Source organism: Lepisosteus oculatus, unplaced genomic scaffold, assembly GCF_040954835.1.
Source record: "Lepisosteus oculatus isolate fLepOcu1 unplaced genomic scaffold, fLepOcu1.hap2 HAP2_SCAFFOLD_112, whole genome shotgun sequence".
Lineage (NCBI taxonomy): Eukaryota > Metazoa > Chordata > Actinopteri > Semionotiformes > Lepisosteidae > Lepisosteus > Lepisosteus oculatus.
The window spans coordinates 1-20,435 of record NW_027167663.1 but is presented as its reverse complement, the minus strand read 5'-3'; the positions used below and the strand labels follow the sequence as shown (position 1 = coordinate 20,435).

Genomic DNA, 20,435 nt, shown 5'->3' with positions numbered 1-20,435 from the left:
CACACCAGACAGGCCCCCAAACCTCATACAACCTTACTGTAGCTGTGGCCCATTTCTTTAATTTTTTATGATTTTCTGAAGATTACACTACAGGTAATACACTGGGACGGGTGGGTCGTCTTCATGGCTCAATAGCATTTCAAATACAGCACCCACTCTGCTGAAACCAAGTGTTTTACACACCAGACAGGCCCCCAAACCTCATACAACCTTACTGTAGCTGTGGTCCCTTTCTTTAATTTTTTATGATTTTCTGAAGATTACACTACAGGTAATACACTGGGACGGGTGGGTCGTCTTCATGGCTCAATAGCATTTCAAATACAGCACCCACTCTGCTGAAACCAAGTGTTTTACACACCAGACAGGCCCCCAAACCTCATACAACCTTACTGTAGCTGTGGCCCCTTTCTTTAATTTTTTATGATTTTCTGAAGATTACACTACAGGTAATACACTGGGACGGGTGGGTCGTCTTCATGGCTCAATAGCATTTCAAATACAGCACCCACTCTGCTGAAACCAAGTGTTTTACACACCAGACAGGCCCCCGAACCTCATACAACCTTACTGTGGCTGTGGCCCCTGTCTTTATTTTGTAATGAGTTTCTGAAGATAACACTACAGGTAATACACTGGGATAGGGGGGTGCTATTCATGAGTCAAAAGCTTCATCACAACATCTGAAAATTTTAGATTTTACATTCTTTTTATTTCCCATGTTTCGTTTAGTTTTTTCCTAATTTCACATTTTAAATAAGCTATATCTGTAATCACAATGAAGGTGTGGTATGCAGTCTTGATGATGTGACTGTGTAACCATCAGGCACGAAGGAGAGAAAAACAAAAAACTCCAAAGGAGAAAAAAAATCTCTGGGGGTCCAAGGCCTGATGGTTGACCTCCCCTCCAGGTCCTGGTTGTGTATGACAAATAGTTACTAGAAACAGTTCACATGCACAACCATGCAGATTGACACGGTGAATTCTATTTCATATATTATGTGAGACTAGATGTTAATGTTGAGTGTGTCCCATCCACTGGGTTGAGCAGTACAGGATCTTGAGTTTTGTAGGCTGGGTTCCTTGCTTCAGAAATCCAGGAGGATCCCTTGTCATGGGGGACGGAGCTCAATATCAACCAAAGGCACCGAAGAGAGAACAGTGGCAGGCATGGTGTGGAGAAAAAAAAAGGGTTAGACACAGAAAAAACAATTGCAACGTGGTTGTCTACTTACCCACTTGATATCTATGTTTCTGCACCTCCTAAAGAATTAGATCACTTGGGATAAAGAAGACTACAGAGACGATGTAGAAGACTACAGCATTGTTAAATATGCTTGTAGGTATGGGGCATCCTTAAAAAGGTCTGACATATATTTCCACAATTTAGGGGCTGTGTGCCTAAATGCTCTGCTACGTGCTTGCTATTGTTAACATAATCTGTTCATTGATCTAGACAGCATCCTACAACTACCTTAACCTTACTGTAAGAAAAGTATCACTTTGGTGTCTAGGCTGTTCTTTTTCATGAGTCTCCACTCCTGGAGATGTACATGGTACGATATTGAAAGCCAGTGGGGTTCGGACTTCGATGATGCAATTGTGTTTTATTGTTCCGGTTAGAATCCTTTTAGCACTGTGCCCTGTCTGAAGGTAGATAGAGTACTGTTTTGGAAACCTAATAAAAAGGAATCACCCTAGATACACTTCTATTTGATAGAAGCCATTTTTCTTTGATCTTTCTCACAACGGAGTGGAATTTCTTGATTAATCTATCTTACTAGGATGGATACAATTTTATCTGGAAATCTTTCACATAAATCATGTCATGGTGACATACTGTCGTTTTACATTTCTTTGCACTACTACAGTGATGTTAACAGTGTGTAGTGATCATATTTAAAAGGGACTGTGTTGTGTCATGATTAACTTTTTTACTGTTTTCATACAGACTTTGTTTGGTTTCTGGCAATAGATAACAAATGGTTTCTAGTGATTTTGTGTTCTAGTGTTTTTCATTATTGTTTGGCAAAGTGTACGAAAGTTTACTCTTACCCAAGATAAAATTTTTGGGGGGATATTGAAACTTGTACTTACGTGTCTTTTGGAGGTGAATTCTGCTGAGAACACGTTGACAGTCTTCTTGAGTTTCCAGCATGTCTTTTATGTAATGCTCGGGAGTAGGGGGTGGATGCTCACTCATCAACAGTGCCTGAAATATAAAACCGTAAGAAGGGTTACGAACTGCAAAGGATCCAAGGAGTATAAATGGGTCACAAATCAAGATCTAGGTATTTGCACAATTTGCCAGATCTCTCTTAATCAAACTCCTTTTTTCTTACTTTGTGTTTTTACAGCAAGACGTTATATTGTTTCTGTGCTAAATGGCAAGCTCTTTTAGGTGTTCATGGTTGTGTCTTTGTTTCTATACTATTGGAAAGAAACCTAGTAAGTGATTTGATGCATCCATGTCTAATCATTAATCTGACACAGTAATTCTATCTTTGAGATGCCTGTGTCATGTAATAAATTGCACAGATTATCAGTAATCTTTTATGTGTGCCTTCTTTGGTGTGTTTTTTGAAAAGTTATCTCTAATTTATAGAACCATTAATGCCAGAAGACAAGCCTGCAATCCAAACTTCTTAACAATAACAAACAATTATAACGTCCACTGAAATATGTCATCCTACTGTATGTTTCTGCTGAATCTAAAACTACATGTCCTGCTTAAAAAACCCTTTCATAGTGATAGTTTGCATGCAGAGCATACTCACCAAACTGGGGTTGGCAAAATGTACATATCCATGTTACTTCATTCTTTGCGCTTTCATACTCTTCTTTTGAGATGCACAATTCATGGAACCAGTTTTCACAACTGTCACACTGAATCTACACGGACAGTAAACCTTATATCAGTTCAGCTATCACCTTTCACTGGCATGTTTTGTTATTATGTGCTTACATTACACATACAGATAGAGATGATGTTCACTTACCCAGTTTGTCTGCCGCACTGGTGTTTCTCCACACATCAGGCACATGTCCTGGAGAGGAGCTATAATAAACATGCCAAATAGACTGATTTTTCCAATGTTATCTACAGATCATTGTTGCATAATTGAAGACAGTTTGATAGAGACCTTTTCGTATGCACTTTCCTGATTAGGTGTTCTACTGCTTCTTAAACCGCACATTGTCATGTCTCAGAATACTCCTGTCAACACCTGTTACCCTTTTTTGCGTCAGCGTGTGTTGCTATGATTTTAAGGGGGCACATGATAACACAGCTATCATGTTTCAGTTTGCTTTGCTTCACTATGGGCAATTTAGACCCACACTTTTCCCAGACAATGGTTGTGTCAACCACGACGAAGGCCAAAGTGTCATTGAATTTTAACTGTGTGAAATGTGATTTAATTAACTTTTCATCACTGTGTTATATAGTACAAAAAGAATACCCAAATGAGTTCTGCATATAAATAAATTGAGAATCTTTTTCATCCAGACTTGTTACAGAGAGAGAACATGCTTCAGGAAAATAATATACACCAAGAAACGTAGGCAATGAGGATCAAATGGTACAATACCTGAAGCCTCAAGAATTCTGATTGACAGGTCTTCCCGCAACTTTCTCATTTCTTTGGCACTGCTGTTTATTTCGATATATGTTGGAATATCCGGGAAATTGTTAATGATGTCTGCGCCCATCTAACAGACAAAAGTTTGTTTCAATTATTTCCCTAAAAATCTCTCATACAATAGTTTTAAGTCCAAAATTTCGGCGTGGAAAGGTTATGCTGACCTGCATCACAAAGACCCCACAGCTTGAGGCATCTGCTTGCCTGGTGTGACCAATCACGCTTGGGTGCCAGTTGATATTCAACCAGTCTTCTTTTCCTAGGACATTCCTTCGCATCTTAAAAAAGTCCCTGTGAATCAAAACAATAGGTTATTGATAAATGAGGAAATATTTGTCATGCTGAACTTGAACCTGAAATGTATGTGTGCCCCTGCAGAATTTCACCACGAAACTAATGCTTGATTTCTTACCTGAACCTTTTTGCCGCTGCAGTGGAGTCTCCCATCTCATCACTCCCCATAGGGTCGACCACAAAGACTTTCTGGGATGGAGCATACAGATACTGCAAGAAACAAAGGGCCCATCATCAGACATGAAGTTGCATTTAATGTGGGGCCAGACACACAGGCAGTTTCAGGAGTTTTATGTTGTTTAAACAAAGGTTTTTAATATTTGAATATTTTATATATATAATATTTATATTTATATATTATTTAACATTTAATATTTTGCAAACCTCGGCAAAGACAGTCAGGAAATGACCTAACAGTACTTTTTTTCCTACATGACACTTTGACTTGTTTGGTTGTCTGTTCATTACACAGCAGTATTCACAATAATAATTTAGGAAAAGTGCACTGTCACCATTGCCTTGGACACTCACTATCAATGTCCACCTTTTTTAACAGGAGAGGAACACATACATTGTGACTTTGTAATTTTTTTAGATGCAACAAGGATAATCACTTGAACTGTAATGGTTCCAGGTGTAATTATAAACCTACGCTGTTTTGGATTACCTGCACCACACTTACCAACAATTTCCAGTGGACACCAGTGTTAAAAAAGCTAATAATGGCTTCATAGTTTTCAAAGTTGACCTGTAATGAAAAGAATGACAAGATTAGTACAACAGGCTGCCTCACAGGGATGGTGTGCTACCTTTGAATTTTGATTTCTGACTATAAAGGTAGTTTCTTTAGGCAGCACCATGGGCACAGTTGTGACCTGTTTTGATTGCTTGTAGCTCTCCTTGTTTCTCTATTGATAAAACAATCATCAGTTAGTGAAAAACCATGTTTGCCCCCTCACTAATGTAATCCATCAACATTTGTGTTTGATGTCCTTACCTTGGACAAACGTTGTCTAGCCATGCGCTCTCTATTCCCACTCATGATTACACCAGTTGTGTAGTGGTTCATTAGGAAAACCTTCTTCCCCAAGTCCATGGATTCTTTCGCTACTTGAAAGTAACACTCAATGGTCTTATGGAAAAAGCAAACACAATTGAAGAAGATGTGATTTCACGCACTCACACACATTTGATTACACAAAAGCTCAGAAACCTTAACAAATGCATGCAATCAAACACTTTCATCTTACCTCGCCTATGAGCCACTCATCTGGTTTCAGAGACACAAACTCCGAGTGTCTGAGAATATATGTGTCTGCACTGTGCATGGATGGCAAAACTGCAACCACTAATTCACTCGGATTGATGTTCCAAAGGGCGTGTACCTAAAAAAGATTTACCAAGCCAAAAGCATACACAAGAGATCACTGGACCTAACATAATGAAAATTGAGATTACACACCACAAGTATAACACAAGTATGTCAACAAGTATAACAAGTTAGAGAGAAACGACAAAGAACACCTACAGTAGTAGAAGATGACATTCATAAGCTCTGAAAAAGAAGTGAATGTCCACACAGAGAAATATTTGAAATACAAATCCTACCTTCTTTTTGAAATCTGTTTTCTCTTTTATAAGTTTTGAGATGGGGCGTGCATCACAGTGTGGTGTGATCACTTCAGCCATGCCCACGGCAGCTTGCTTGGGTGACACTTTCCTTTCTTCTTTGTGCTGCCATTCTTTATATTCTGTGGTTCCTGCTTTCCCCTGCTGTACTTGCAGGCCGTTGCTGTCATCTGGCGATTTTTCATTTGTTTCAATATTTCTATTGCTAACTTTTTTTTCCTGTGTTCTCATTTTTTTGGGGATTGGAATTTTCTGTGGTGCGCTGTAGAATTTATTTTTTGTTTCTTTGCCTACACCTGGTGCTCTCTTTGCCCATTGTTCCTGTGCATGTTCATGACGTGTCTTAGTGGTGATCAATGGAGCCGTCAAAACCTTTTTGGGGAGAGCATTTTGGATTATATGTTCTCTGTACCGGCCTTGGAGGGATTGTCTCATTATCGTAATAAACTCTGCTGGCCTCAGTTTCCTCCTGTGCTGAAGTATTGAATGCTTGACAATGCCAAACCAGGTCTCAACATGACAATTAGTGGCTCTTGTTTGTGCTACCTCTGACATTGATATGTCTTTTTTGCTGTCTGAAGCATATCTTGCCAGGTCACCCAACAAAATTCCACTCCACAGTGGAAATAGTGCCATGTATCTTTGCAACAGAAATCTTATTATGTCTTCACAGAAATAGGGGTTCACATTGTGTTGTGTCCCATAGTCATCATGTCCTTGAGCTGATATGCTGTCTTCATAAATACCTTTGAACTCCACAGCGAAAGGAGAGCGGCCCAGGCTGCCTCTCATTTTTGGGTACAGTACCTCATCTGTGTCTTTGACTTCTGCTTCCTTTTCCATCTGGTCTGGTGTGGTTGTTTGAGAAATGTAAGCGTTAAGGAGGCAGACACTAGATTGGACTTCATTTGTGAACCTCCTGCTTGAGAGTACAATACACATGTGTTTGAAAACATTTCTGGCGACACTCAAAGTTGTGCTGTTTTGCAGGATGGCAAAGGAAAATGTTGCAAAGTCTCGCAGTCCTTTGTCTGTTGTTTTTTTACTAATTGCTTGAGAGACAGCCTTTATGACATGGGCAGAGCAAAGGTGCAGAACAGTGAACATCTGAAGTTCTGTGTACTTAAGTTTGCCTTGGCAGACTTTCATTGCACGATTTAAGTATGCATGGATGGTGTCCCCATTGAAGGCAAAAAGAACACTGTGAATCAGGGCCCAGCTGTAGTCAGTTTCTACATGCTGCACTCTCTTGGTAGTACATGTTGAGATGTCAAACATGAATTTCCGTAGCCAACGTTCTATACTGACAATGGTGTGGTCAGTTGTCAACATTTCAGACACTGGTAATGGAGGCTTTCTTTTTCCACCTCCAGGTAACGTAAGACTGTAGTACAAAATTCTTTTGTTCTCCGATGGAATTTTTCTGACTACCCCTCCTGTTGCATCCAGGTAAAGGCTGACTTTCTCCTTCATCTTTAGATGGGCAATAAGAATTCGCATACTCTGTTCTGTGTAAAGATAGGCAGCAAATGTGTCTAACTGCAAAATCTGTATATATCCTGGGAAATGGACAATGTCGAAGTCGCATGCTTTCATATATTTTTGTGCCATATGTAATTCAAACACTGGATCATAGTGAATGCGTTTACTGTTCCTGAACTCTGATGAAATGACTTTCAGGACATTCTGTGTTAGTGGTTTAGATAAATTGCCTGCTGCAATTTCAGCAAGCGGTGTTCTGCTCAGGTTCCTGTAGTACACATTGCTGATTCCTTTTGTGAGGGCACGGGCAATCTTTCGACGATAAGGCTGACGTGCTTGTCGAAATTTTGTTTCCCTTTTACTGTGCTGTATTTGCCCTGCTCGTACAACATCAATTGTGATGTCATCATTGCCCATTGGTTTGTGTCTTGTTGTCATAATGTATTTTACATTGCAGGACCTGAAGGTACAGACTGCTTTTATCATCAGAAAGTTTTTTTTTTTTCTGCTGTTCTCTTTCCTGATGTATTGGTATTTGAAGGCTATTGGGCAACAAGGATTTATCTTCCTGAACTCGTTATATAAGATCTGGGTCCATGGTCGTCTTAGTTTAGATGTACCTTTTAGAGGTGCTATTTTTCTCCATTGTTCAGCCTTTAAACATACTTGGAAAGTTTTAGGCACAGACATAATCTTTCTTAATCCCCTTTTATCCTGAGGTGATGTCCCAGATGAGCTTGCCCCCTGGGAATATTCACTGTGCTCTTCAGGCTTTTTTTCTGATTCTACACAGATTTTTTCTCCCTCTAACATGTCACCACTGTCTGTGCTGCCGTGTGCTGCCCATGCATCTTCTGTATCTTCTGATGAACTTCTGAGCTCTGTGTTGCCTTCCAAACTATGTCCCTCACTTTGACTTGAAATATTGACTATAGATTGTGTACTGTCATCTGGTTTGGAATCCCTACCAATACTCTCCTCTTTCTGCGCCCTAAGCACTTTGGTTCTTAGTTGTTTTCTATCTTCATGCCAAATCACTGATAACCATTTCTTGTTGCTGGGGCATTCCTCTCCAAGGAGTCTGTTTGACAGTGTTGACCACATACTGTCATTCCACCTAATTTTTTTTTCGAGTTTAGAAAACTTCAGAAATTCGTTGATCACATTCCCTACTCCACCAGCCCTTGACCACAGGTCTGGCCTTCTACTCCTCTGTCCTCCTTTAACATGTGACATTGCCAGCAATCTGAAAAATAGAGAACATATCTGAATGGACTGGAAACATAATTGAAATTCAATGCCCAATGGATGTTAATAGTGTAGGAGCGCAACAGATGTACAAGTCCATTAAATGGTTTTAGTTCTGTGTTTAATTTTACGGGCCCTATATTTTGATATAGCATCAATCACAAAACAGCATTCTGTCACTGTCACAACCACCAGCTAGCGGAGAATAACTCACAAAAGAACTAACCACTACCAGCAGCGGGTTAATTATAACAAGCACCGCCGCACGTGTTAATCCATCAGCACACACTCTACTGTGCGGCAAGCAGCACAATTTTAACCATCCAAACCCTCGGTATTGAGTCTTCTCTTTGAGAGCTCTACCTCGCGTTTACTCTAAATCTCGCTTACTGGTTACTGATCTCCCTTTTGCCTCTCGACCTTGGGCCTTGCCTTCTGTTTCGGATTGTTTGCTTCTCTCTGTACTTCCTGGATTTTGATCTACCTTTCGCCGATCGACTATGATCTTGCCTGACGTTTCGGATTGTTCTCTTGTCTCAATAACTACTTGCTCCTGCGTCTGCACAGGATCTGCATACCTTTTCACTGAGGATTCCTGGCAGCCACCACATAAAAAAAAACTAGAAAAGAAGTATGTGTTTCTTTTAAAAAAATGTTTTTAAAGAAGTCAACATATCTGGGTTGTGTTTGCAAGATTTTTAAAAATTGCAAAGTTTTTGTGGGTATGATTGTAAAAAATCAAATCATAACTGAAGAAGGCTCCATGGTCAAAACATTGTGTTTTCTTTCTTCTCTTTTCAGCATGGAATAAATCTGATTACTGTATTGACCATATACATTTTCTTGCATTAGGACTTCATATTCTGCATACCTCAGCTTGCTCTCCATGAGACACACAGACAGGGAGAAAAGCTGGGAGTCAGAGCACAGGGTCTGCCATTGTACAGCACCCCTGGAGCAGCTGGGATTAAAGGCCTTACTCAGGGGCTCAACAGAGTAGGATTCCTCTGTCAACCATGGGATGTGAACCAGCAACCTTCCAGCCACCGGTGCAGATCCTGAGCCACAGAGCCACTCCTCCGCCTATTGTGCCAATTCTTTAAAATTTGTCCAAAAAGATGCAATTTTGAAAAAAAAAAACTGTTGTAAATAACATCAGTGGCTATTGAAAAGTACATAGAAAAAAAGAGACAAGTTAATAAACTTGGAATGACTACTTACAGCTCTGGAAAGATCGAAGATAGTGTTTCAGGTTGTTGTCCTTTAATTGATCCTCAACCAAAACAGAAATCCTCAACAGTCGAACAAGTCCATGTGATGAAAACCCTTATGCTCTTTAAATGGTTTTTAATGGATTGTGCATCTGTACTTAATTTTTTTCCACTCATAAGCTTTTGGATGAGAGATTCTGACCACTGTATAAGATCAGAAGCAACAGAAAAAACAGGCCTCTTTTCTGCTTATTTAACACACTCCTAATGCAAACAACACATTATGAATACAATGGAAAGGTTGCACCCAATGGGATCAAGCAGCTTAAAACATATGTTCTGGGGACAGGAAAGTTGTTATAGAGATAAATGGTATTCATGAAACAAATTATGTAGCAAAAAACTTTGCCAAAAGTCACAACCCATTTAACATATGTCTGACAGGTTAAATGAGTTTGATATCTCTTAGGTTTGAAATGCACTCCAACGGCTGTATGATGCAAGCTCAAGAGTCAAAAGAACAGTAGTGAACTACAGTTCTTACAATTATAACAAGCAGCCGTGTGCTCTTGTGAATGATCTACATCATACACCCTTACAGACTTGGAAGTTTGCACAGTTTGTAGTCTTTCTAATTCAAAATTGGTTAAGTGTGAAATAGACGGAATGGTTTAAATAACCAGACAAAACAAATAGTAACAAACATTCCTTACCTTGGTCTTACATGGCACAGTTTGTTTATTTCAGGCTTTACTTTTTACTTTTAAATCCCTTCTAAACGAAACATGTCCCATAACTCCCTATGTACAGGGTGAGGCCTATTTATAATTTAACTTAATCTTTAAGTTGTTAATTCCTTACAGGAGCAAGCAGCTTGGAGCATGCGTTCTCAGCACTCCACGTGCCACATAGAGAAAGGAAAACTTTTTAATGGTGTTCATGTACATTACAGCTACATGAGTTAAGCTTTTGAAGGCTGATTTGTAGAGAGGTAAAAACAAATTAAACTGGTTCATGACAGTTCAAGAGAAAATTTTTATATTAAACTCTCTCTCAGATATCAGAGTATGCCAGTTTGACTGCTGTAAAAGTATTAAAAAAATAACAATACCTCTTGGTTATATTATATTGCGAAACCCAAGTGTAACTAATATTTAACAAGTAATAGTTTAATTCCATGCTGAAAAGAGAAGAAAGAAAACAAAGTTTCGGCCATGGAGCCTTCTTCAACTGTAACCCTTGAAGAAGGCTCCACAGCCAAAATGTTGTGTTTTCTTTCTTCTCTTTTCAGCATGGAATTAAACTATTACGTGATCCTTTGCAGCCTACACCTGCTGACACAGCTAGCCATCTGAACTAATATTCAACAGGTTCCACTCACATAGAGATTCAAAAATGCTTTATTATCATGACTGTTAAATCACAGAGTTGCCAAGGCCAATACAACATCCAAAAACATCCACAAAGAAAATACAACATAAGCAGATATTCTGCTACAGATTATTGTCTATGTGGCATTCTAGTTTGTGTTATGTTTGTGTACTCCTGTGGTTTTATAAGTGATTTTTCTAGTTTTTTTCTGTGCTGTGGTAGATTTAGAAGTGTGTTATTTTTGTTGTGCTATACTTCCTCCTCTGTATGCAATTGCATTTGACCTCAAGTACAGGCAGCAAAGCTATTATCAAACTTTGGTTTTGATCTTAACATCATCAGAGGGGTTACTGATTTCTGAACAGACTTAGAGTGTGAAAGTCAACAATGTATTATCCAACAACAGGTATTGTTTTACTGGTTCCCCCAAGGATGCATATTGTCTCCGTTACTCTTTGTCCTGTAAGCAAACACCCTCAAGAGCTCTCACCACTCCAGACACTTAATAAAATTTGCAGACGACTCTGTCATTGTTTGTCTGCTGCAAGTAAATGAGTGTAGCTATGGACATGTCAGATGAGTATGATAGGAGGTGTGAAGAAAACTTCCTGAAGACAAATGTGTCCAACATCAAAGAAATGATAACAGGTTTCTGGAAAAAACCCATACCCCCACCCAAACCTAAAGGGGGAGAGAATTAGCTGAGGTGGTAGGAAAAAAAATTAGTAGTTGTGAAATGTTCTGAACCCTAAGTGAAATTTCAAAACAACTTAAAAAAACAGGTCCAATGTGGACATGATCCTCACAAAAGGACAAAATTGTCTTTATTATAAAGGCAACTTAAGCATTGTAATGTTAATGATTCATTGTTGATCTTCTCCTATCGGTCCTTCCTCAATTTGTTTTAATTTTCACTCTGATGTGTGGTTTGGAAATTTCAAGAACCAACTGGGTTGTCTTGTGAAATTATGTCCGTCTATTGTTCACTTGTTCTGCGTACAGCAAAATACATCTGTAACGAATCTTCACACCCCTTGTCTAACTAGTTCCAAGTTCCAACCAACTACAAAACCAATAGATTAAAATTCTGATTCATAGCTGCAGCCATTTCCTTACTTCATACTTGATTTCTGGGCTATTTTTTATATGCATGTTATTGGTAATTTATGTATGTTATTGTTATTGTAGACAGTAGTTAGTACATCACATTCAAACACTTTAAAAAACAACCTTAGGCCTTCAAGGCTTGAAAATATAGAGCTCTAAAATATTGGAATTATTTGAAGACAATATCAGGAGTGCAAGTGGCAGGAAAGAGATGAGCACAACATGTATTCTTATATTATTTAGTATGTTGTTTAAGAATAAAATAAACTGTGGGAAGACTGCAATAACAGCAATAGTACAATAAAAGATGAGAATAACAGTGGAAAAAAAATTACAGGATTACTAAAAAATAAGGAACTTAAAATGCAATCCAACATCAGACAATACTGATAACAGGGAAGAAAGTGCAAGAGACTCAACAGCTGAGGAGAAGGGGAAAATATCACATTGAGATAAATAAGGAAAAATGGGTCACAGGAAAAAATTAAATCAAAGAGCAAAAGGGAAAAACATGGAAAAGCCAGCAGAAATTCTAGCACCAGCACAAAAATAAGGGGACAAAACAGAAAGAATACAAAACAACTGAACAAAGGAACAAGACATGGAAGAAAAGAAAGCCCATGCATTCATGAACCTACACCAAAGAAAAGATAAAAATAGCTTATCTCCACAAAGAGTTAAAACCCATCGTAACCATAAATACTGTAGGGAAAAAAAGTCCCTAGAAAAGCTGTGTCCTGTTTTCTCTGGTTATCTCACCTTTTGGAAAGGGTGATTGTATGCAAAACATTAATGCTAAAACCTGTTTACATATACTGTATCTACCTTCCTGCCTGGGCAGATGGCAGATCCACCACATTCACTTCTGTCAGACCTACCCTTGTAATCCATTACCATGAAAAACTCAAATCAGCCCAGGTCTGGAAACAATGCAAAAGGAGACATACTGTATGGAGAGAGGACCCAGAATCCCCCCTGTAGTAGACTGCTACTGGGCAAGGGGTAAAAAAAATAGAAAACCAACCTATTCCTTTTTTAAAAAAACCCTAGAAGCAGGCACACAGGCGAGCTCAATTTCTAACAACACATAAGCAAAAGAGGCATCTATAAGGGCAGGTGACTGGAGATCTCAATAAGAGTCAACACAAACACAAATGATACAAAAACCAACACAGTCTTCCTAAAATAATTTATGTAAGTATTTTCAAACCGCTTATACTTTCTGAGTACGCTAAAAAAAATCAGTTGTGGACTGTACCTCTTACCCCACATTGAAAGTTTGTATATTTGTTATTTGTTCAAAATAGAGCCTATTGCTTTTTAGAAATCAAAGACACAGGTCACTATTTTTCTGTTCATTTAAAGTGTGTGTTGAGTGCGTATGTGGTCAGATATGTGCCAGCTTCATATGAAGTCGATCTGACTTCTATTCAGGACACTGTATTTGGCAAGCTGCCAGTAATAGGGTATTGAAGATACTGGTGAATAGCTAGCCCAGGTTACTGTTCACACAAATGCTCCGGCAGTTGTTAGGGTCAGGTGATCAGTCCTGGATTCCAGGCCAAAGGAAAACATCCGTACTTCAGGATGGGGTTGAGTATTTTAAACTAGGCTCATCACTAGGCTCATGCAGTTATGTCACATGATGTGGCTGTTTACCCTGTCTACGCCACAGGCCTTTTGTAGTTTAAGGGTATGGAGTTAGTATACTTGCTCCAGCTTTGTGTTTGGGAAATCCAAGGGATATTGGTTGTTTTTTATAGACAATTCAACAATGTTCTGTTTTTAAGACTTTGTACCATACACCGATCCGCCCCGGAGACCCAAGTGATTCTGGTTTAGGTAAGCCAAGGGACAATGATCTTCACGTTACCAGGGGGACAGTGGGTGGACAAGTCTCCCCTAAACAATGTATCTTGTCAGATTATGATGTCAGTCCGTTTAATAATGTTGTTGAACTCCCTTCAGCCAAAATACAGAGGAGCCCAGGCCCAGAATGTTACACATACTGACAGAAAGTGATCTCATTATGTGTGTCATGATGGTGCTGTCTGGCTGTCCTGCTGGTCTGGATGAGGGGTGCGTAGTGTGGTGCAGGTACTTGTCCCATCCTGCTCTTGGTCCAGGTTGGAGGGTTGCACCGATTCTGAGTCTTGTTAGCTGGTATGGATTGGTTTGGGGGTGTTGATACCAGAGTGGTCCAAGAGGGGGGTGCAGATGTCTCGGGGGCATTCTTGTTTTTCTATGACTTCACGTTGATTCTGTTGGTTCTGAGTGCCTTGGTTACATACGCTTGTGTGTATAGATGAAAAAGCTATTGAAGAGCACCTCATTCATCTCGGTGGAAGTTCCCATGTTCAAAAAATCCTAAAAAGAGAATTAAAGTTTCACACAACAAAGCATGACTGTGAAAGGTCAGGAGGCCTGACACTTGCACAAATGCACAACACTTGATTACAGTCAAAAAATCATGAAGCCATGAAGACGACCCACCTGTCCCAGTGTATTACCTGTAGTGTAATCTTCAGAAAATCATAAAAAATTAAAGAAAGGGGCCACAGCTACAGTAAGGTTGTATGAGGTTTGGGGGCCTGTCTGGTGTGTAAAACACTTGGTTTCAGCAGAGTGGGTGCTGTATTTGAAATGCTATTGAGCCATGAAGACGACCCACCCGTCCCAGTGTATTACCTGTAGTGTAATCTTCAGAAAATCATAAAAAATTAAAGAAAGGGGCCACAGCTACAGTAAGGTTGTATGAGGTTTGGGGGCCTGTCTGGTGTGTAAAACACTTGGTTTCAGCAGAGTGGGTGCTGTATTTGAAATGCTATTGAGCCATGAAGACGACCCACCTGTCCCAGTGTATTACCTGTAGTGTTATCTTCAGAAACTCATTACAAAATAAAGACAGGGGCCACAGCTACAGTAAGGTTGTATGAGGTTCGGGGGCCTGTCTGGTGTGTAAAACACTTGGTTTCAGCAGAGTGGGTGCTGTATTTGAAATGCTATTGAGCCATGAAGACGACCCACCTGTCCCAGTGTATTACCTGTAGTGTAATCTTCAGAAAATCATAAAAAATTAAAGAAATGGGCCACAGCTACAGTAAGGTTGTATGAGGTTTGGGGGCCTGTCTGGTGTGTAAAACACTTGGTTTCAGCAGAGTGGGTGCTGTATTTGAAATGCTATTGAGCCATGAAGACGACCCACCCGTCCCAGTGTATTACCTGTAGTGTAATCTTCAGAAAATCATAAAAAATTAAAGAAAGGGGCCACAGCTACAGTAAGGTTGTATGAGGTTTGGGGGCCTGTCTGGTGTGTAAAACACTTGGTTTCAGCAGAGTGGGTGCTGTATTTGAAATGCTATTGAGCCATGAAGACGACCCACCCGTCCCAGTGTATTACCTGTAGTGTAATCTTCAGAAAATCATAAAAAATTAAAGAAAGGGACCACAGCTACAGTAAGGTTGTATGAGGTTTGGGGGCCTGTCTGGTGTGTAAAACACTTGGTTTCAGCAGAGTGGGTGCTGTATTTGAAATGCTATTGAGCCATGAAGACGACCCACCCGTCCCAGTGTATTACCTGTAGTGTAATCTTCAGAAAATCATAAAAAATTAAAGAAAGGGGCCACAGCTACAGTAAGGTTGTATGAGGTTTGGGGGCCTGTCTGGTGTGTAAAACACTTGGTTTCAGCAGAGTGGGTGCTGTATTTGAAATGCTATTGAGCCATGAAGACGACCCACCCGTCCCAGTGTATTACCTGTAGTGTAATCTTCAGAAAATCATAAAAAATTAAAGAAATGGGCCACAGCTACAGTAAGGTTGTATGAGGTTTGGGGGCCTGTCTGGTGTGTAAAACACTTGGTTTCAGCAGAGTGGGTGCTGTATTTGAAATGCTATTGAGCCATGAAGACGACCCACCCGTCCCAGTGTATTACCTGTAGTGTAATCTTCAGAAAATCATAAAAAATTAAAGAAAGGGGCCACAGCTACAGTAAGGTTGTATGAGGTTTGGGGGCCTGTCTGGTGTGTAAAACACTTGGTTTCAGCAGAGTGGGTGCTGTATTTGAAATGCTATTGAGCCATGAAGACAACCCACCCATCCCACCTGTAGTGTTATCTTCAGAAAATCATAAAAAAATAAAGGTTCCATAACCCAAAACAAAGCTGGGAATAGTCAGATGACCTGCTTAGTGTGCAAAACACTTACCTGCAGCATTGTGGGTGCTGTGGTTTAAATGCTATTGGTTTGTGAACAGAATACCCCTATCCCAGTGCATTGTGCCACATTAAATAAAAGCAAGAGAAAAAGAGATTCAGAACACAAAGCTGTGTCAGTGTTCTGTGTAAAAAGTCGGTATGAACATCATGGGAGCTGTTTTTAATAAGCTGCTGAGTAAAGAATATTTTTATCTTCCTGCTGTCAGTAGTATTGTGAATATAGTTGACCCTTACCTGAATGAAAACAGGACGTAAAGGAAGGGTTTCAGAAATCAAACAAAGCTTTATTCCCGTGCTTACAGTCTGGGTAATTGGAGACTGCGCTGTTCTGCTTCCTATGGTCATATACCGGTTTTTCGCACGAAGCCGTATTGAACAGTATTTCTCGCGTTGTGAACGTGTGCACACAGCGGTCCCCCGGGTTCCAGTTCGTGCGTAATTACGCATCGATGAAAAACCGGAGGTTTTAAAAAAGATAATTAGCTCACTGATAGTTTGATATAAAGGGTGTGGAAATATCCACAAGTCGTGGTCTTTAAAATGCATTTGGTTTGACAGCATTCTGTGCTTCCATCGCGAAGATATGGACAAAAGAATATGCGTGCTTGGTCAAAAAAATGTCATAAAAACGACAAAGTAAAGGCTGAGAAAGCATCCACAATGTATTTTATACACAAAACAAGCATTCTCGCAACTCTAAGAGGTTTCGTGAAAGCGCTACAGGCGTGCCAAAATCGTTTTCGAACTTCGAGCTAACTTTACCCCGGTTGACGAAGGTCATGCCGGGAGGAACTCATGCACTATAGAGGAAAGGGGGCGGGCACGTACAGTTCACATTCAAGCCACAAGTACTCTTCTTGGATGTTGCACAAACAAATCCTAACGTCTTGAAAGCATTGCAGCATGTTTGTGTCCCACTTCCCGTGGCTGCGGGACGACTGACAAGAACGGACAAACAATCTGTGGCGTTTAGCGTGACATAGTCTTGCAGGCATCGTGCTGTCTCACTGCAATACTATACCGCTGGAGGAAACAGTCCATCTGGCCATGAAACTCATTTGAACGTCTAGCTACAGCAACTAACAATATCATGATTTATTCAGGATGTGTGGAATCAGCACGTCCCGGAGACAGCTTCCGAAATCGTGAGCATTCTCTGGTGGTAGGGGCGTTCAAGATGGCGCTCAGGTGGGAGGTAAAGTTTAGTTGTTGGGGAGTTTTTTTGAGTTTTTCATGACCTGAATGTTAATTTTTGCTTTTTTTGACTACAGAAAAATAAGGACTTAACACTAGTTGTTTAAACTTCAGTTATAATTGAAAGAAAAAAAAACGATTTCTTTAGGGTTAACCCTTTTATGTTTAAAAAGTCCGATATGAGTAACACTGGGAAAAGAAAAGAGAGTGCTGGGTCTTCGAAGGAGAACTCTAAGATACCTCAATCGTATATGTATAGCACTACAAAAAAATCGATGGCAACTAAAGGGAAAAGTGAAGCAGCTGCAGGGGCAGCAAGAGGGCGGAGGCGCCGCGCGCCCGGCCGACGTGTTGGACCGGTGCGCTTTACGTGCTGAAATAAACACGCGACAGCCCCGAAATGTTTCCAGAGTGCTGTGCACTGAAGACTTGCCTGGTGCTCCTCCGTGCAGATTGTTTGTCCTCCTCCAGTGCGGGACGAGCCAACACAAGGGAGCGCATTCGCCAACATCCAGGCACGCAATGCGATTTGGAAAGCAGCTCCTTTCCAAAGAGTTGCACACGAACGATCCTTCAGTCCCGCTCGGGGGGCATGGAACCCCCGCCACACACAGCTTCAAGTAGCGAGTCATGCGCCAGGGCTCTCGCTTACGGCCACACCACCCTGGACACGCCCGATCTTGTCTGATCTCGGAAGCTAAGCAGGGTTGGGCCTGGTTAGTACTTGGATGGGAGACCGCCTGGGAATACCAGGTGCTGTAAGCTTTTGCTCTCCCGGCCAGCAGGGGTCGCCGTTGGTGCCGTAGGCTTTGGGAGGAAAACCTGCAGGATGGAAAGGTGATCTATAGCCTCATCTCTAGAGATGTTTTGTTGCTGTGGCATGTGTGTGACCCATATTCAAAAAAAAAAAACCCGTCTGTAAAACGAATATCGAAGCTGCCTCTAAATCTGCAAATGAAGATGAGTCGATAAACCACTCGTTTTTCGTATAACTAGACATTTATTCATTTGTTACCGATTTCATTCATTGAGCCCTGGGGTTTCCTAATGGCCAAGGAGGGTCGGGACCTCGGTTTGACGCCTCCCCCGAAGGACGGCGCCTGTTTGTGCAGCAGAGTGTCGCCATCAGGAGGCTGGGGCGTAAGAGAGCCACACAGCCCGCAGGGTGAGCGCTCCCTACTGGTCCCAGTCACACCTCTTGCAGGAGCAGCAGCAACCGGAGCTTTTCCGGGGTGGAATCTCCCATCCGGGTGCCGGCCAGGCTCACACCTGCTGGGCTGCCCCGGGGGTGAGCCCAGTCGAGAGTCGCAGGGCCAGATCTAGTCACCGGGGAGAAACGATACAAGTGAAGGATTGCTCGGCTCTCGGCACTTGAAAAGACCGACAAATGTCTCGTTCCCGCCGGAGCTGAATGTACCCGCATGTGTGGTGTCGTCTTCTTCCCCCGCCCCGCTGTGTTTGCTGTATTGTCTCTGAAGCCGGCCCCCCCGAGACGAGACGGGCTGTTCCTGTGCCCCAATTAACACTTTACAGGTGCCATTCCCCGGCATTGTGGCCATTGGAGCCCCGACGCAGCTAATGCGGAGCACTTGTTGGACTGGCATCGAAAGGACGTGTGCGCACGGAGCGAGCCTTCCCTGCGGCAGAGCGCGGGAACTTTCTCCCCCCCTCCCGCTGCAGGAGTTGTGTGCACTGCAGCGGTGCCGAGAGAAAAGCACAGAAGGCAGCAGGCTCTGGAGAGCAGGTAAGAGACGGAGCCTTGTGGGCAGGCAAGCAGGCCCGTTTTTTGGAAATTGCTGAAAAGGTTTGTTCGGTGTGTGGCAGGCGCACGTCGCAATGAGGCCGAATTGCATCCCGGGACATGCTGCGAATGCGCAACGGCGACTGCAGATGTGTAGGAAACGGCGCGCTCGTTTTCTCGTTTTGCCCACACTTTTGAGTGTTAGTGTGGCGTGTGAGTGTGTGAAAGAGTGGGCCCAGCAGGAGGCGGTGGCGTGCAGGGCGAGGAGGTGGCCTAGGCTGCGCGATTTGTGCTGTGGGTGCGGGCCGCTTGCAGGGGCCTGTTTAACTCATACTTACCTGGCAGGGGAGATACCTTGATCAAGAAGGAGGTTCACCCAGGGCGAGGCTCGGCCATTGCACTCCGGCTGTGCTGACCCCTGCGAATTCCCCAAATGTGGGAATCTCGACTGCATAATTTCTGGTAGTGGGGGACTGCGTTCGCGCTCTCCCCTGATGTGCTTGGTCCAAAATCAGATACGGGAGGGTTAGGACACCACGAGCTGCGTGGCTGCGGAAGGATCCCGGTTCGACAGGAGTGGACGCCGCTGCTGGTTCTCGCTGGCTTTTAGTTAGGGGTCCGGAGAAGCATCTCAAGCTAGTTCCACTACTCCTTCCGGACGTTCATTCCCTTTTCAAAGTCAGTCGTTTTGCTGTAGTCTGCGTTCTTTAGGCTGATTATCGAGGTTAGCCTTTATTTGGTCATGGGGGGCCTCGGTACTGTATGCTGAGTCTAAAGACAGTTTCACCCGTTTTCTGATTGCTCGGTTCTGTACCAGTGCAGACATGTCAAACAGTGAATGGCTGTACCTCTATTGTATTCGTGCTCAATGAATGAAATCGGTAACAAATGAATATATGTCTAGTTATACGAAAAACGAGTGGTTTATCGACTCATCTTCATTTGCAGATTTAGAGGCAGCTTCGATATTCGTTTTACAGACGGGTTTTTTTTTTCGAATATGGGTCACACACATGCCACAGCAACAAAACATCTCTAGAGATGAGGCTATAGATCACCTTTCCATTCTGCAGGTTTTCCTCCCAAAGCCTACGGCACCAACGGCGACCCCTGCTGGCCGGGAGAGCAAAAGCTTACAGCACCTGGTATTCCCAGGCGGTCTCCCATCCAAGTCCTAACCAGGCCCAACCCTGCTTAGCTTCCGAGATCAGACAAGATCGGGCGTGTCCAGGGTGGTGTGGCCGTAAGCGAAAGTCCCTGCGCCTGACTCGCTACTTGAAGCTGTGTGTGGCGGGGGTTC

General features: G+C 42.0%; 1 protein-coding gene and 3 non-coding genes across 4 annotated transcripts; 2 read left to right on the top strand and 2 right to left on the bottom strand.

The window, feature by feature from the left end:
* Positions 1-589: 589 nt before the first annotated feature.
* Positions 590-5,371, bottom strand: LOC138226093 (uncharacterized). Its single transcript, XM_069186251.1, has 9 exons — positions 5,186-5,371; positions 4,933-5,067; positions 4,618-4,683; positions 4,054-4,145; positions 3,806-3,932; positions 3,591-3,711; positions 3,000-3,058; positions 2,778-2,892; positions 590-2,212 (listed from the first exon to the last, which is right to left on the bottom strand). The coding sequence occupies exons 1-9, from the start codon at positions 5,261-5,263 to the stop codon at positions 2,196-2,198; spliced, it is 810 nt and encodes a 269-aa protein (XP_069042352.1). The 5' UTR covers positions 5,264-5,371; the 3' UTR covers positions 590-2,195.
* A 12,669-nt stretch (positions 5,372-18,040) lies between these two features.
* On the top strand, positions 18,041-18,159 carry LOC138226094 (5S ribosomal RNA). The gene has a single exon (XR_011184378.1). It is a non-coding gene; the product is annotated as a 5S ribosomal RNA (ribosomal RNA).
* A 1,306-nt stretch (positions 18,160-19,465) lies between these two features.
* LOC138226095 (U1 spliceosomal RNA) lies at positions 19,466-19,629 on the top strand. Its single transcript, XR_011184379.1, has one exon. It is a non-coding gene; the product is annotated as a U1 spliceosomal RNA (small nuclear RNA).
* A 636-nt stretch (positions 19,630-20,265) lies between these two features.
* LOC138226116 (5S ribosomal RNA) lies at positions 20,266-20,384 on the bottom strand. Its single transcript, XR_011184400.1, has one exon. It is a non-coding gene; the product is annotated as a 5S ribosomal RNA (ribosomal RNA).
* Positions 20,385-20,435: the final 51 nt, after the last annotated feature.